Source organism: Alosa alosa, chromosome 9, assembly GCF_017589495.1.
Source record: "Alosa alosa isolate M-15738 ecotype Scorff River chromosome 9, AALO_Geno_1.1, whole genome shotgun sequence".
NCBI lineage: Eukaryota > Metazoa > Chordata > Actinopteri > Clupeiformes > Clupeidae > Alosa > Alosa alosa.
In genome coordinates this window covers 36,249,438-36,264,765 of record NC_063197.1, presented here as the reverse complement: position 1 = coordinate 36,264,765, position 15,328 = coordinate 36,249,438, and the positions used below count along the sequence as shown (strand labels likewise).

At 40.2% G+C, this 15,328-nt stretch overlaps 1 protein-coding gene across 1 annotated transcript in view; it reads right to left on the bottom strand.

The window, feature by feature from the left end:
• Positions 1 to 14,841, bottom strand: part of LOC125301215 (5-hydroxytryptamine receptor 3C-like) — a 32,618-nt gene extending 17,777 nt beyond the window's left edge. The window contains exons 1-7 of the mRNA XM_048253595.1: positions 14,763 to 14,841; positions 14,547 to 14,610; positions 13,695 to 13,867; positions 13,549 to 13,593; positions 12,885 to 12,991; positions 12,195 to 12,364; positions 663 to 826 (exon numbers count right to left, since the gene is read on the bottom strand). Coding sequence (XP_048109552.1) covers positions 663 to 826; positions 12,195 to 12,364; positions 12,885 to 12,991; positions 13,549 to 13,593; positions 13,695 to 13,867; positions 14,547 to 14,610; positions 14,763 to 14,786 — 747 coding nt within the window. The 5' untranslated portion in view covers positions 14,787 to 14,841. The remainder of the gene's footprint in view (positions 1 to 662; positions 827 to 12,194; positions 12,365 to 12,884; positions 12,992 to 13,548; positions 13,594 to 13,694; positions 13,868 to 14,546; positions 14,611 to 14,762) is intronic.
• Positions 14,842 to 15,328: the final 487 nt, after the last annotated feature.

The following is a 15,328-nucleotide window of genomic DNA, read 5'->3' as shown; positions in this document are numbered from 1 at the left end:
CATAACTCGGCTTTTGATGGTTGCCGCTTTGGGTCGAATCAGTGATGCACGTCAGGTCAAAACCAGGCCATTTATTTTCATGGGTTTATCACTTGGTGGCAGTCTAGCCAGGTCTCGCTAGGTCACTTCCCGGAAACTTAAAAGGTAACACTTCATAAAACATTTAATAAAAGACGCTATATCTCCATATCTAGAAACAAAACAGGGATTTTGATGAAAACTAGCCACTGTTTAGCTTGGAATTTCTCAGGTACAGAGGCATGTAGAAATAAACGGTTTCTCAGAGCTTAAAGTCTCACCTTTTAAACGAGCCATAGTATGTGTCCATAGCTATAACATAGAATACGCTGTGGCTCTACAAAAATCATCAACAATGATTTAGATTGCTGGCACTCTGGGCCAAAGCTTCCGAAAACAGCGCAGCATTCAAAGTGTTAAGACATTTCATAGGGTTAGTAAATGAAAACCGTTACATTACATTTTTTCATTTACCAGATGTTTTTATCCAAAGCGAGTTAAAGAATTAGGAATAACATTCAAAACCATCATAATACTTTCGGTTTCAGTACATTACAATAGCAGTTTCAGTACATTGTAAATGTAATAGCAGTTTCAGTACATTCTAATAGCATTTCCCTCCTGTTGGTGCGTTCAGTACCCACATAGTAGGTGAGCTCGTCCCAGCTGTTGCCGTCGAAGGTGACGAGGTTGTGTTTGTACGACGTCATGCCCAGCAGCTCCCACTCCCCCATAGTCTGCATCAGCTCATTGGAGCGCTGCAGGATTTCCTCCACCGACCTTCCAAAGTACATGTGGACCCTATCAGCTGCCCAGGGACGAGACCAAACACACACCAGATTAAGACCAAGCACACACCAGATTAGGACCAAGCACACACCTTTAAAACTGCTTAAGCATCATCAACACACCAAGTGATCTATATATAGTTTAAAACTGCTTAAGCATCATCAACACACCAAGTGATCTATAGTTTAAAACTGCCGTAAGCATAATCAACAAAGGTTAAATACTCAGTTATGGTAATGTTTGGTAACAACTTATGATGGCTGCTTGACAAGGAAGAAGTAGTTGGAAAGTTTGGAAATCCGTCAATTAAATCACAGGAAAGAAAGATAAGATATTTCGTGACAAAACAATAAAACTGATTGGTGTGGTGTGAGATGCACTGTTGGGTCACTACCTACCATACCACCAAATGCAGTGTTGGGTCACTACCAACCATACCACCAAATGCAGTGTTGGCTCACTAACATACCACCAAATGCAGTGTTGGGTCACTACCAACCATACCACCAAATGCAGTTTTGGGTCACTACCTACCATACCACAAAATGCAGTGTTGGGTCACTATAACATACAGTGGGCAGTGCTTCGACTTGGCCAGCTTCACTCGCGGTTCGCGCGTGGGATCACGCAACTTTAATTTGTATTTTTCCAGTGAGACGCTGCAACAACCCAAACAACCGGTAGATGGCTCAAGTGAGCAGGGTGTCTCGTAAAAAGAAATGGAGCCTGGAAAACCCTACACAGACTTCACTACAGACTTTAGCAGACTGGTTTAGAAATAATTTAATAGCCAGAAATATGCCTGCCCTAATAAAGAAATATTTGGTTAACTGCGAGTGAATCCCGTTTGCAGCCGTAGAAGAAATGCAGGACAAATTAAACATTCTGGTTTTCTCCGAGTGCAACGATGATAGACAGACATCATTTGGACAAAACATAGAGCATATTAACCTCCGTTGCTCAGCCAAATGCCTTCCTGTTACGTCCTGTTATCACGGAGTTACAGACGATAAACGATTTCTGATGGTCACAAGTTTACTTCATTAGCGGTTTATTATATTTTTTTGAAAGAGTGTTTTTCATTTAAAGGATTGACTTTGTGCTTATTCAGTAGAGCATTTAGTGCTCTCCCCAATCCCAGACGTTCACATTGCATGTTTGTTTGTAATGGATGCAACCGCGAGATAGGCTATGCGTTAGACAGCAATGAGTGGTTAACAGACATGAACCAAGACATATAGCCCAGCAGCAATCTAGGGACTGTTCGTTATTTATTGAAGGGGCCACCGAAGGAATTTTGAGTGCTTCAGTTGCAAGTTGCTTGACCCTCTCTTTCCTGCTAGAAATTGTTCAATTGCGCCACAGCCACACACTGTGATAACGTTCTTAAATCAATTTTTCCCGTGAGCTTGCATGCTACCAGTCCTTCCTTTTCAAGTGTGTTGCGCCTGTTTGCACAATTTCACAAATAATCATATGTGATTAATAATATGACAAATAATCCCTGTGCACGGGGACCGAAACAATGCATGCCAACTTTTTCCGTGTTTATCACATATTTTAACTTTCCCCGCTGTCTTGCCGTTTTAATGTTTTCCCGTAGAATATCCCATATTTTAATACTCTCATAACAGCCCTGCCATCGGGCCTGTCTCTGTGTTGCCCTGTTGCTACCCCTTGCCCTTCCAACGAAACAGATGTCTTATAATTTAATAATGTTACAAAGATACTACATCAATCCGTATGTTTCATTAGGCTACTAGGCTATTTGTTTTGCCTTGATTCATTTAGGCTAGGCCATTTTATTCAGGGGCCGTATTCACAAAGAATTTTAAGGCTAAAAGTAGCTCCTAACTGGCGAATTTAGGAGCAACTCCTAAAAATAATGGGCGTGTCACTCCTAACTTTAGGACTCACAAAGCATTTTAGACCTAAAAGTAGCACCTAAGTCTGGGACAGCTTAAGTCGAGAGGACTCCTAACTCACTAAGACCTATTCATAAACAGCTTTTTTGTGGCATTTTACGTTGCAATGTTTTTAAATGCGTAGCCAATCGCGAGGAAACAATTTTTTATTTTTTTTTAATTTTGGGCAAGCCTGCATTCATTTATTCATTCATTCATTCAACCTTTATTTATTCTCGGAGGGTTATTGAGGGAAGCCCTCATTTTCAATGAAGCAGAGATTACAGAAGCGAAGCAAAGCGCTCCACAAACAAGTCAACATTCGAGGCCTTCTGTTGAAGAATTGTATAAAAAAGCCTGCGCTAACAGTAATCCTCCTGCCCCTCCTGGCCTACCACAGCTGTGGATAGTGTGGAATGTTCAAGTAATAACACAATCCAATGTGTGTCTCAATTGTCCCCCGCTGACCACCTCACACATTTCTCTAGATTTTACAACGAACTTAGGCCTACATGATACAATGCCATAAAATATGCCAGTTTTAGGACACAGAATAATGTTTGTAATGATACCAGGTAGGCCTACGTTAAGTGTAATGAGCTATTCATTGTCGAAGGTGCATGGTGAAGTCAAGTGAAATTCTTACTTTGGAAAACAAACATTTGCCGATATCATCGCCGATCATCAGAATATTGCAACAGATTCTGTGTTCCGGACTGCAGGTAACTTGTTAAGCCAGTGGTTCTCAAACTTTTATTTCATTCCCCACTTTGATCAAGGGACTGATGATAGTGGAGATAACGTGTTATCCCGAGGCTTTTGCAAGTCAGCATCTTCGACGGTAGTCTATTAAAAATATAAGTTTTCGATGTCCCAAACGAAAAGCCATACTTTATTGTTTTTAACGATCTCTATGCTACTCACAAAAATGTAGGCATGGGGACATGATGAAGTAGGCTATCCAACTGTCGTGTGTTAAATTATTGTGATTACGAACCAGTGGTTTTCAAACATTATGCGTGACTCGGACATCTAACTAAATGCAACAGGCTCATATCGTCCTCGCATCCGCAAAATGAGGACCAGTGTTTTGTCAAATTGCAAATAGCTATTCGTTTTAACGATTTTTTTATGATATTACTGACTTTATTACTGACAATTTACAGGCCTCCAAAACATTCAGCTAAAGTTTTTCTTGAAGAGCTAGGTGAACTGCTATCAGTTGTTTGCATAGAGTTTGACTGTCTTATTATATCAGGGGATCTAAACTTGCATGTGGATAATCCTGAAAACAATTATGCCAAGGAATTCATTGCACTAATCGATACTTTCTCCCTAACACAGCATGTACAGGGGCCAACACACTCTCTCGGCCATACCCTCGACCTTGTTATCACAAAGGGTCTCGATGTCTCTACAGCTGTTAAAGACCTGGCCTTATCTGATCATTTCTGCGTGTTCTTTGATATGTCTATGTCCCCACACATTCAAAACACAGCTATGATGGTAAAAAGGAGAATCATAAATGATCAGACAAGAGCTCTCTTTGAGCAAGCACTTTCACTAAAGTCAAGTCAACTGTCAGACTCTGAAGACTTATTTGATCACTTTAATGCAAAAATGCCAAACATTATGGATGACATTGCTCCATTACAATTCAAGAAAGTTAAGGACAAACAGAAAGCACCATGGAGGCAAAATCCAGCAGTTAAACTTCTAAAAAGAGAGTGTAGGAAGACTGAAAGAAAATGGCGTAAATACAAACTTCAGATCCACTATGAAATCCATAAAGAGATGCTCCGCACATATAACTCTGAAATATGCAAAGCAAGACAGTCTTTCTTTTCTAACATTATCAATAGAAGTTCAAATAGCACTCGTATTCTATTTTCAACTGTTGATAAGTTAACAAATCCCCCTCACAATTAGCCTGAACTTCTCTCAACTAATAAATGCAATGAGTTTTCATCTTTTTTTAAAGGTAAAATTGACAAAATCAGACTCAACATATCTGCTCAATTACAAATTCAACAACCTGAACTTCCAGCAACAAACAGAGGGAAACTAAACTCAGTTCAGCTTGATAGACTACGAAACACTTGAAAAAACGGTACAGAATCTCAGCTCTTCCACATGTGTCTTAGACACTGCCTACCACTTTCTTCAAAACTGTTTTTCACCTCATAGCGGCGGATGTCCTTCAAATTGTAAATGTATCACTGCTGTCTGGCACTTTTCCTAAGTCACTGAAAACAGCTGTTGTAAACCCACTTCTCAAGAAGAATAACCTGGATGCCTCCATGCTAAACAATTACAGGCCCATATCCAATCTACCTTTTATTGGCAAAATTATTGAAAAAGTAGTCTTTAATCAATTAACCACCTTCCTAACATCAAATGGGTATTTTGATTACTTTCAGTCTGGTTTTCGGGCAAATCACAGCACTGAAACAGCTCCCATTAAAGTTTCCAATGACATACGCCTCAACACAGATTCAGGTAAAACATCAGTCCTAGTGCTACTGGACCTTAGTGCAGCATTTGACACTGTTGATCACAATATTTTACCACACAGACTAGAACACTGGGTTGGATTTACAGGCATAGTTATCAGCTGGCTAAAATCATATCTACAAGAAAGGAGCTTCTTTGTTGCCATCGGAAACTGTACCTCAACACCAACGTCCTTGACCTGTGGTGTTCCCCAGGGGTCGATCTTGGGGCCACTATTATTCAACCTCTATATGCTCCCACTTGGACAAATCATTCAAAATAATTTGATTTCATATCATAGCTATGCAGATGACACACAAATTTACTTAGCTCTATCACCAAACGACTATGGTCCTCTTGAATCTATGTGTCAGTGTATAGAACAAATCAACACCTGGATGTCTCAAAATTTTCTTCAGCTGAACAAAGAAAAAACTGAAGTAATTATATTTGGTAAAAATGAGGAAAGACCTAGGGTTGCCACTCTCCTTGACACAAAAGGGTTGAAGGCAAAGGATACTGTTAAAAATCTTGGTGTATTAATTGACAGTGATCTAAATTTCAACAGCCACATGAAAGCGATAACTAAATCAGCTTTTTACCACCTCAAAAATATTGCCAAACTCAGAGGGCTGATGTCAAAACATGACTTAGAAAAACTCATTCATGCATTTATCTCCAGCAGGGTTGATTACTGCAATGGACTGTTCACAGGCCTTCCTAAAAAGACTATTAAACAGCTTCAGGTGATACAAAATGCAGCAGCTAGGACTCAATGGAGCAGGACCTAAATACTTCTCAGACATGCTTCAGCAGTACACACCTTCTCGTCCTCTCAGGTCCCAGGTGAAAAACCTGCTAGTAAAACCTACAGTTAGAACTAAACATGGTGAAGCAGCTTCTGCCTTCATAATTATTCTACTTTGTCTTTTATTACTTTTTTTTACTACTTTTGCCTTTGTCTTTATTTTTAAATGATTTTACCTTGTGTTTTATGTTTTTCTTTTTATTATGATCTTTACCTTTTAACTATTCTTTGACTATATTGCCCTTCTATGCTTTTATTTGTTATTATTGTTTGGTTTTGTTTATGTAAAGCACATTGAATGACCTCTGTGTATGAAATGTGCTATATAAATAAACTTGACTTGACTTGACTTGATGTATGAAGTGGTTTTTGTATAGGCTACTATCTTAATCCTGGAATATGGGGAGGGAAGTGGCACGTCTGCAGAAGTCAGCCAAATATGAATGTAATTCTGCGGCATAAAGCAGATGTATTTGTTTATTGTACAGAAAAATAAAAATGACATGTCAAGCAGTCAATTGACTACATTGCAGTCAAGATGTAGGGCAAATTAAGACACTGTTTTGATTTGCGTAGTTGCGTTATCGGCAAATGTTTGTTTTCCAAAGTAAGAATTTCACTTCACCATGCACCTTCGACAATGAATAGCTCATTACACTTGTTACTGTTAAACGTAGGCCTACCTGGTATCATTACAAACATTATTCTGTGTCCTAAAACTGGCATATGTTATGGCATTGTGTCATGTAAGTTCGTTGCAAAATCTAGAGAAATGTGTGAGGTGGTCAGCGGGGGACAATTGAGACACACATTGGATTGTGTTATTACTTGAACATTCCACGCTATCCACAGCTGTGGTAGGCCTATCAGGGGCAGGAGGATTACTGTTAGCACAGGCTTTATATAAAATTCTTCAACAGAAGGCCTCGAATGTTGTCTTGTTTGTGGAGCGCTTTGCTTCGCTTCTGTAATCTCGGCTTCATTGAAAATGAGGGCTTCCCTCAATGACCCTCCGAGAATAAATAAAGGTTGAATGAATGAATGAATGCCCAAAATAAAGGCCTGTGGTTTGCGCAGCCTACAGTAAATAACAGACCCGCCAGAATGTGCGTTTTTGATGCTTTTTTACGAGCAAGATGTTTTTGGTACCCTACGCACACTGCATGTTCTTAAATAACAATGATCATCAGTAATATTCAACCATTCATTTGGGTAAATGGGCAAGCGTGACCAACTTGATTGGCTGATTGGCTGATGATTTTAACGCGGGCATGATTCCAAACACCTCCCTTACGATGATGAGTGACAGGTGACAGGTCTCAGAGTGCGTGCGCTACACAAGGACGGAAGATGATGAATAACTGGGGCCGTAGGCTATTCACAAAGGTTTTTATCTTACTACTAGGAGTAGGCTACTCCTAAATCACACTTAAAGATTTTAGCTTGGAGTTTTCTCTTAAAAGTTATTCACAAAGCCTTTTCAGACAACTCCTAAACTAGGAGTGAGTCTTCGTGGCTATGGATGACGTCATTACTCATGCACAAGCTTGACTGAAGTGACCACCTTGATTGGCTGGCGATTGTAACGCGGGAATTCCAAACACCTCTCTTCCGATGATGAGTGACAGGTGACAAGTCGGAGAATGCGTGCGTTAAACAAATAGTGCGAAGGACGGAAGATGATTAATAACTGAATAAAAAGGCCTAGCCTAAATGAATAAAGAGTAAGGCAAAACAAATAGCCTAGTAGCCTAATGAAACATAGGCCTATGGATTGATGCCTACCTTTGCAACATTATTAAATTAATCTGTCACCAATATGCCTAGGCTACGTTTGCAAAGTGGAGAACATTTTAATTTGATTCACAATGAAACGTTACATTTCATTTACATGTTAACAATGAGTAGTTTTGGTTGTTGTTGGTGGCGTTATTGCATCCCTTTTATGAATGCAAAATTGTTCCCTCAAGATTGGAAGCTCCTGTTTAGCATAGGCTCGCATTTCAAAACATCACAACTAAAATGCCACAAAAGCTGTTTATGAATAGGTCTTAGTGAGTTAGGAGTCCTCTCGACTTAAGCTGTCCCAGACTTAGGTGCTACTTTTAGGTCTAAAATGCTTCGTGAATTATACTTTTTGTGAAAAAATTAGGAGTCCTAAAGTTAGGAATGAAACGCCCATTATTTTTAGGAGTTGCTCCTAAATTCGCCAGTTAGGAGCTACTTTTAGCCTTAAAATTCTTTGTGAATACGGCCCTGAATAAAAAGGCCTAGCCTAAATGAATCAAGGCAAAACAGCCTAGTAGCCTAATGAAACATACGGATTGATGTAGTATCTTTGTAACATTATTAAATTATTCTGTTACTATGCCTACGTTTGCAAAAGAGAACATTTTAATTTGATTCACAATAATGTTACATTTAATTTACATGTTGACAATGATTAGCCTAGTTTTGGTTGTTGTTGGCGGCGTTATTGCATGTTAGTTATGCCTACAATGCAAAATTGCTTCCTTACGATTGGAAGCTCCTGTAGCTGCATAGGATTTCAAAACACGGCAAAATGCCACAGGTTTGTGAATAGGTCTGTGAGTAAGGAGTCCTCTTGACTTCTTTTAAGCTGTCAGAGGTGGGAAGGTGTGATTTGTTGGGGGCAGGGCGGATTAACTGGGCACAAATGTCTGATGGCCCCCCTTCCCCCCAGCCAACGTGAATCGGGTGGTTAGTTAATAGGCCTATCGTGAAGATTTTTTCGGCCAAGCCTCACCAAGCTCGTTTGTTTACAACTAACATTCCATTAAATTAAACTGCTTTATAGGCTATGCCGAAATAGTTTTCAACATTTTGAATATTAGTGTCGGGTGAATTGAAATGTTCTCAAAGTAGCCTTATGGCTGAAAGCTGCTTGGGATCCCCCCCGTCAAGCAATATAACCATACAAACGCGCTTCCTGCACTCATTGTTTCAAAAGGAGTAATTTTGGCTTTGTCAGAACTGAAGAGCTGTGGACGGCACGGCACGGTATGCCCAATGAAAATAAAGGTAACACTTTATTTTAATGTGTCGCTGTTACAGTGTACCTACCTAATTAGGTACAGTGGTACAACCTGTGTAACAACATGTACTATCAGGTACTATCATTGTACTTGCATTATGTATTTGTGGGTACCTACATATAGTTGTTACATTGTAATACTGAGTGCTTTTACAAAACTTTGCCAATTTGTCTAAATTTTCATCAGAGGCAAAGAGCTGACCTGAGACTTGCTGGATGGGGTAAATCTGGTCATGCTAGATTTGATATACAAAGCATCTTAGCTCCAGTCAAGGCCTCATTGTCTTCAGTGTACATGTAACAGCTGTGCTGCTACAACCTTGTTACTCTGTGATACAGTGGAATAAACCTATTAAGTGTACCAGTTAATTACTTACATGTACATATGACATGTATGTTATGTTCGATGTTTTGGAACAGGTCTACTAATTCACATGTTCTGTGTGGTGTAACAGCAGACATGTTTCAACACATCAATTACAGGATGTATGACATCATTGACAGGATGTATATAATATGTATGTACTTAACTGGTAATGTAAGTACTTAACTGGTGGGTTTATTCCACTGTATCAAAATAGTAATAAATGTGTACCAACACAGTTGATACATGTACTACAGTATGTAGGGTAATGGCAGACATGTTCCAAGACACCAATGACACAACATACATGTAATATGTAATTGTAAGTACTTAATTGGTACACATCATTTTAATGGCTTTGTGCCACTGTATCAAAGAGCAATAAGTGTGTACCAACACAGTTGATATACAGTATGTACTATGTAGTGAATTAGTAGACCTGTTCCAAGACATCGAAGACACAACACAACATACATGTCATATGTACATGTAAGTAATTAACTGGTACACTTAATAGGTTTATTCCACTGTATCAAAGAGTAACAAGGTTGTAGCAGCACAGGTTGGAGCTAAGAATGGTTTGTATATCAAATCTATCATGACCAGATTTACCCCATCCAGCAGGTCTCAGGTCAGCTCTTTGCCTCTGATGAAAATTTAGACAAATTGGCAAAGTTTTGTAAAAGCACTCAGTATTACAATGTAACAACTATATGTAGGTACCCACAAATACATAATGCAAGTACAATGATAGTACATATTGTTACACAGGTTGTACCACTGTACCTAATTAGGTAGGTACACTGTAACAGCGACACATTAAAATAAAGTGTTACCAAAATCAATTAACGCAACACAACACAGACCCCGCTTCTCTCGCGTCAATCACTGACAGTAATCACTAGCAACATACATCTGTCCTTTGTTAAATGTATTATGTTCCAAGTAGCCTATGCGTAATTCTGCTTCATAAAGTTGAACAAATACATTTGCTTATTTCACAGAAAAATATAAATAGCCAGTTAGGGTCTACAGTGCAGAGTTGGTAAGTTATGGTAGGCCAACTTGCAGTGAACATACAAACAGGGGAAATTCTTTCTCTTGTAGTTGAGTAGCCTCAGGTGTGCACGTAGACATAAGGCCGAACATGCAAGTGCCAATGAATCGTGCTCTCGACAATCAATGCCGTTAAACTTAAACAGGTTAACATCACTCTAAGTTAAGCCTTCAAGCAAGGAAAACGATGATTTGAAGACATCTGTTTTAGTTGGAAGGGCAAGGGGTAGCAACAGGGCAACACAGAGACAGGCCCGATGGCAGGGCTGTTATGAGAGTATTAAAATATGGGATATTCTACGGGAAAACATTAAAACGGCAAGACAGCGGGGGGAAGTTAAAATACGTGATAAACACGGAAAAAGTTGGCATGCATTGTTTCGGTCCCCGTGCACAGGGATTATTTGTCATATTATTAATCACATATGATTATTTGTGAAATTGTGCAAACAGGCGCAACACATTGGAAAAGGAAGGACTGGTAGCATGCAAGCTCACGGGAAAGATTGATTTAAGAACGTTATCACAGTGTGTGGCTGTGGCGCGGGCGGAAGACAGCGACAATTGGCAGGGGAGGGTCATGTCTTTTTTAACAATTCTGTCGGAGGGTCATTGAACAGTTTCTAGCAGGCAAGAGAGAGTCATGCAACTTGCAACTGAAGCACTCAAAATTCCTCCGGTGGCCCCTTCAATAAATAACGAACAGTCCCTAGATTGCTGCTGGCTATATGTCTTGGTTCATGTCTGTTAACAACTCATTGCCGTCAAACGCATAGCCTATCTCGCGGTTGCATCCATTACAAACAAACATGCAATGTGAACGTCTGGGATTGGGGAGAGCACTAAATGCTCTACTGAATAAGCACAAAGTCAAACCTTTAAATGAAAAACACTCTTTAATAATGAAAAAATAAATAAACCGCTAATGAAGTAAACTTGTGACCATCCAAAATCGTTAATCGCTTGTAACTCCGTGATAACAGGATGTAACAGGAAGGCATTTGGCTGAGCAACGGAGGTTATTATGCTCTATATTTTGTCCAAATGATGTCTGTCTATCATCGTTGGTTGCACTTGGAGAAAACCAGAATGTTTAATTTGTCCTGCGTTTTTTCTACAGCTGCAAATGGGATTCACTCGCAGTTAACCAAATATTTCTTTATTAGGGCAGGGCAGGCATATTTCTGGCTATTAAATTATTTCTAAACCAGTCTGCTAAAGTCTGTAATGAAGTCTGTGTAGGGTTTTCCAGGCTCCATTTCTTTTTACGAGACACCCTGCTCACTTGAGCCATCTACCGGTTGTTTGGGTTGTTGCAGTGTCTCACTGGAAAAATACAAATTAAAGTCGCGTGATACCGCGTGATCCCACGCGCGGACCGCGAGTGAAGCTGGCCAAGTCGAAGCACTGCCCACTGTACCACCAAATGCAGTGTTGGGTCACTATAACATACCACTAAATGCAGTGTTGGGTCACTATAACATACCACCAAATGCAGTGTTGGGTCACTACCAACCATACCACTAAATGCATTATATGTTTGTGTGTCTCACCGGTGTGCATGTAGATTTGGAAAGTGAGCGAGCACTTTTGTATGTAGAAGGGGAAGGTGTAGATGTGTGTGTCTCACCGGTGTGCATGTAGCTTTGGAAAGTGAACGAGCACTTCTGTATGTAGAAGGGGAAGGTGTAGATGTGTGTGTCTCACCGGTGTGCATGTAGCTTTGGAAAGTGAACGAGCACTTCTGTATGTCGAAGGGGAAGGTGTAGATGTTGAGATTGCAGGAGCTCTTCACCTTCACGGGCATCCCGTCGGTCACGTAGCCTGTGTTGTTCACCCGCACGTAATATGTGTCAGGAGCCTTGTTCTTGTCCACACTAGACACACATTACAGCACGGCAGATAGCCACATAGGGTTCATTACAGCATGGCAGCACGGCAGGGCCAAATAGGGTTCATTACAGCATGGCAGAGAGATAGCCACATAGGGTTCATTTGATCTTTTTTAAAAATATAGAATTTCTGTTTAATTTAGCCATAGGACTATACCGTTACTTTTAAATGTTTCCCTATATTTTAATTGTTGTTCCTCAATAAACAATAAACATGCCATATTGACAATCAGTTTTAAATGAGAACTACGGAACTGTGAACAGCTCTACGGTTAGGCTCAGGGTTAGAGTTAGGGTTAGGGTTAGAGTAAAGCGCTCAGGGTTAGGGTTAGGCTCGGGGTTAGAGTAAAGCTGGTGAAATATTTCCTACATATTTAAGGTGAGTTTGTAGCGCAGGGTATTGTGTACATAACAGGGCCTTCAGTACTTACAATTCATTAATCACCACATCTGGCCTTTAGTACTTACAATTCATTGATCACCACATCTGGCCTTCAGTACTTACAATTCATTGATCACCACATCTGGCCTCCACAACTTTTCCCGGGGCACAGTGATGACGGAAGTGCCACACTCCACTGGGTCCCAACTCAGAGACTCAATCCTCCACATCTACACAGAGAACAGTAAATTCACACATCTGGACCACTGAATCTTCACACATCTGTACCACTGAAACTTCCCACATCTGGACCACTGGGGCAGTCGTGGCCTACTGGTTAGCACTCCGGACCTGTAACCGGAGGGTTGCCGGGTTCGAACCCCGACCAGTAGGCGCGGCTGAAGTGCCCTTGAGCAAGGCACCTAACCCCTCACTACTCCCCGAGCGCCGCTGTTGTTGCAGGCAGCTCACTGCGCCGGGATTAGTGTGTGCTTCACCTCAGTGTGTGTTCACTGTGTGTTGAGTGTGTTTCACTAATTCACGGATTGGGATAAATGCAGAGACCAAATTTCCCTCACGGGATCAAAAGAGTATATATACTTATACTTACTTATACTTATACACTGAAACTTCACACATCTGTACCACTGTAATGTTGTTGTTTTTTTGCGCTAGTTCGTGTTGTTGTTTTTACATGTATAGCGCTGTATGTGTTACAATTATAGGAGCAAAATCAAATGTAGCTGAACATTAGAGAAAGTTATGTTCACTAGAATAAAACTCTTACCATTGTCTGCCAGATAAATGTCTCTAGTATTTGTGCCTTTTCATCCTGAAAAGAGTATGCATGAGATCATAACTTCAGCTTACTTCAAATCAATGCAAACTGCATCTGTATAGTATCACAATAATACAATTCTTGTTGAAACGCACCACGCCTAAGATGGCATACAGGGTGAAGTAGATACTGATGTTAGTATGTGTGTTCTGGTTGTTGACAGGACGCACTGCGCTGAAAATGAAGACGTCTGTATTGAAGGCAGCGAGGAGGGACTGAGTGGTGGGTGCAGAGCAGTTCAGGGTCACCACAGGGCTCACACACAACGCTGTGCAAACAAAGATATTAAACAAAGATATTAAAAAGGGTGTTTTGATGGAAATGAAAGTTTAGTTAGGCTCACCACAGGGCTCACACACAAAGCTATGCTAACAAAGATATTAAAAGGGGTGTTTTGATGGAAATGAAAGTTTAGTTAGGCTCACCACAGGACTCACACACAAAGCTATGCAAACAAAGATATTAAAAAGGGTGTTTTGATGGAAATGAAAGTGTAGTTAGGCTCACCACAGGACTCACACACAAAGCTGTGCAAACAAAGATATTAAACAAAGATATTAAAAAGGGTGTTTTGATGGAAATGAAAGTTTAGTTAGGCTCACCACAGTACTCACACACAAAGCTGTGCAAACAAAGATATTAAACAAAGATTTTAAAAAGGGTGTTTTGATGGAAATGAAAGTTTAGTTAGGCTCACCACAGGGCTCACACACAAAGCTATGCAAACAAAGCGTTCTATATTAAAAAGGGTATTTTTATGGAAATGAAAGTTTAGTTTTGAAATGTTCTGGGTAACCATTTCCATGTTATGTTTGCTTAAAAATTGAGCCCAATTCAAGAAAGGAGAGAATACATCATAATTCAAAAACACTTTGCATGGACTAAATCTTTCTTTATACTGTGTACACATTTGTTAAACCACATGCTATCTATTCATGCTATCTTACCATGTATAAACAGACTACAGATGGTCACAAGTACTCCTCTATGGCAACGATTCCCTTTTGGACACTGCAGTATATAAATATGATCAAGTTAATTCATTAGCTATCAAATATTAGCAAAGAATGGTTGTTCATTAATGAATTAAAACATAATATATAAATGCAAATACTAGCATGTGTGTTGAAAAAATAAGCTTACTGTGATAAACATCATTTTACCTTTGATAAATGTGTGTAAATCATTGCCACTGATCATCTGACTTGGGCTTAGCAGCATACAATCTGTTCTCCGTGTGTGCTGTTTCTTATATCACTCGTAGTATTTAATCATCTCCACTCCACCGACAGCTCATTTCCATAGACAAATGTGTCAGACAGCATTTCCATGATCTGCTTGAGGCCTGCATTCCAAAGTAAAGCAAACAAATCAAATGTGATGGTTGCCGTGGTGACAGTGTTTTCCTGCGGCCCGCAGGTGCTGCACAGTGCATGCTGGGTCTAGTTGTGGTCACACGTGGACAAACCTCACACAGAAAAAGGCCCACAGACTACACAGACCTGAATGCCAGAGGTACCATGGGTTACGCAAGTCACCAGGTGCCATGATCTGAGTAATCATGCCCCACCTCAGACCCCCAATCCCTCATGTTCTCCACTGAACTCGTGGAATCCGTAGGTGTGTGTGATGCTTGCAGCTTTGAATGTTTTGGGACAAAATCAATGAAACTGGAAACACCCAAATTGCTTTGCCAATGATGCTACTGAGGTGAGCAAGACAGGGAGAC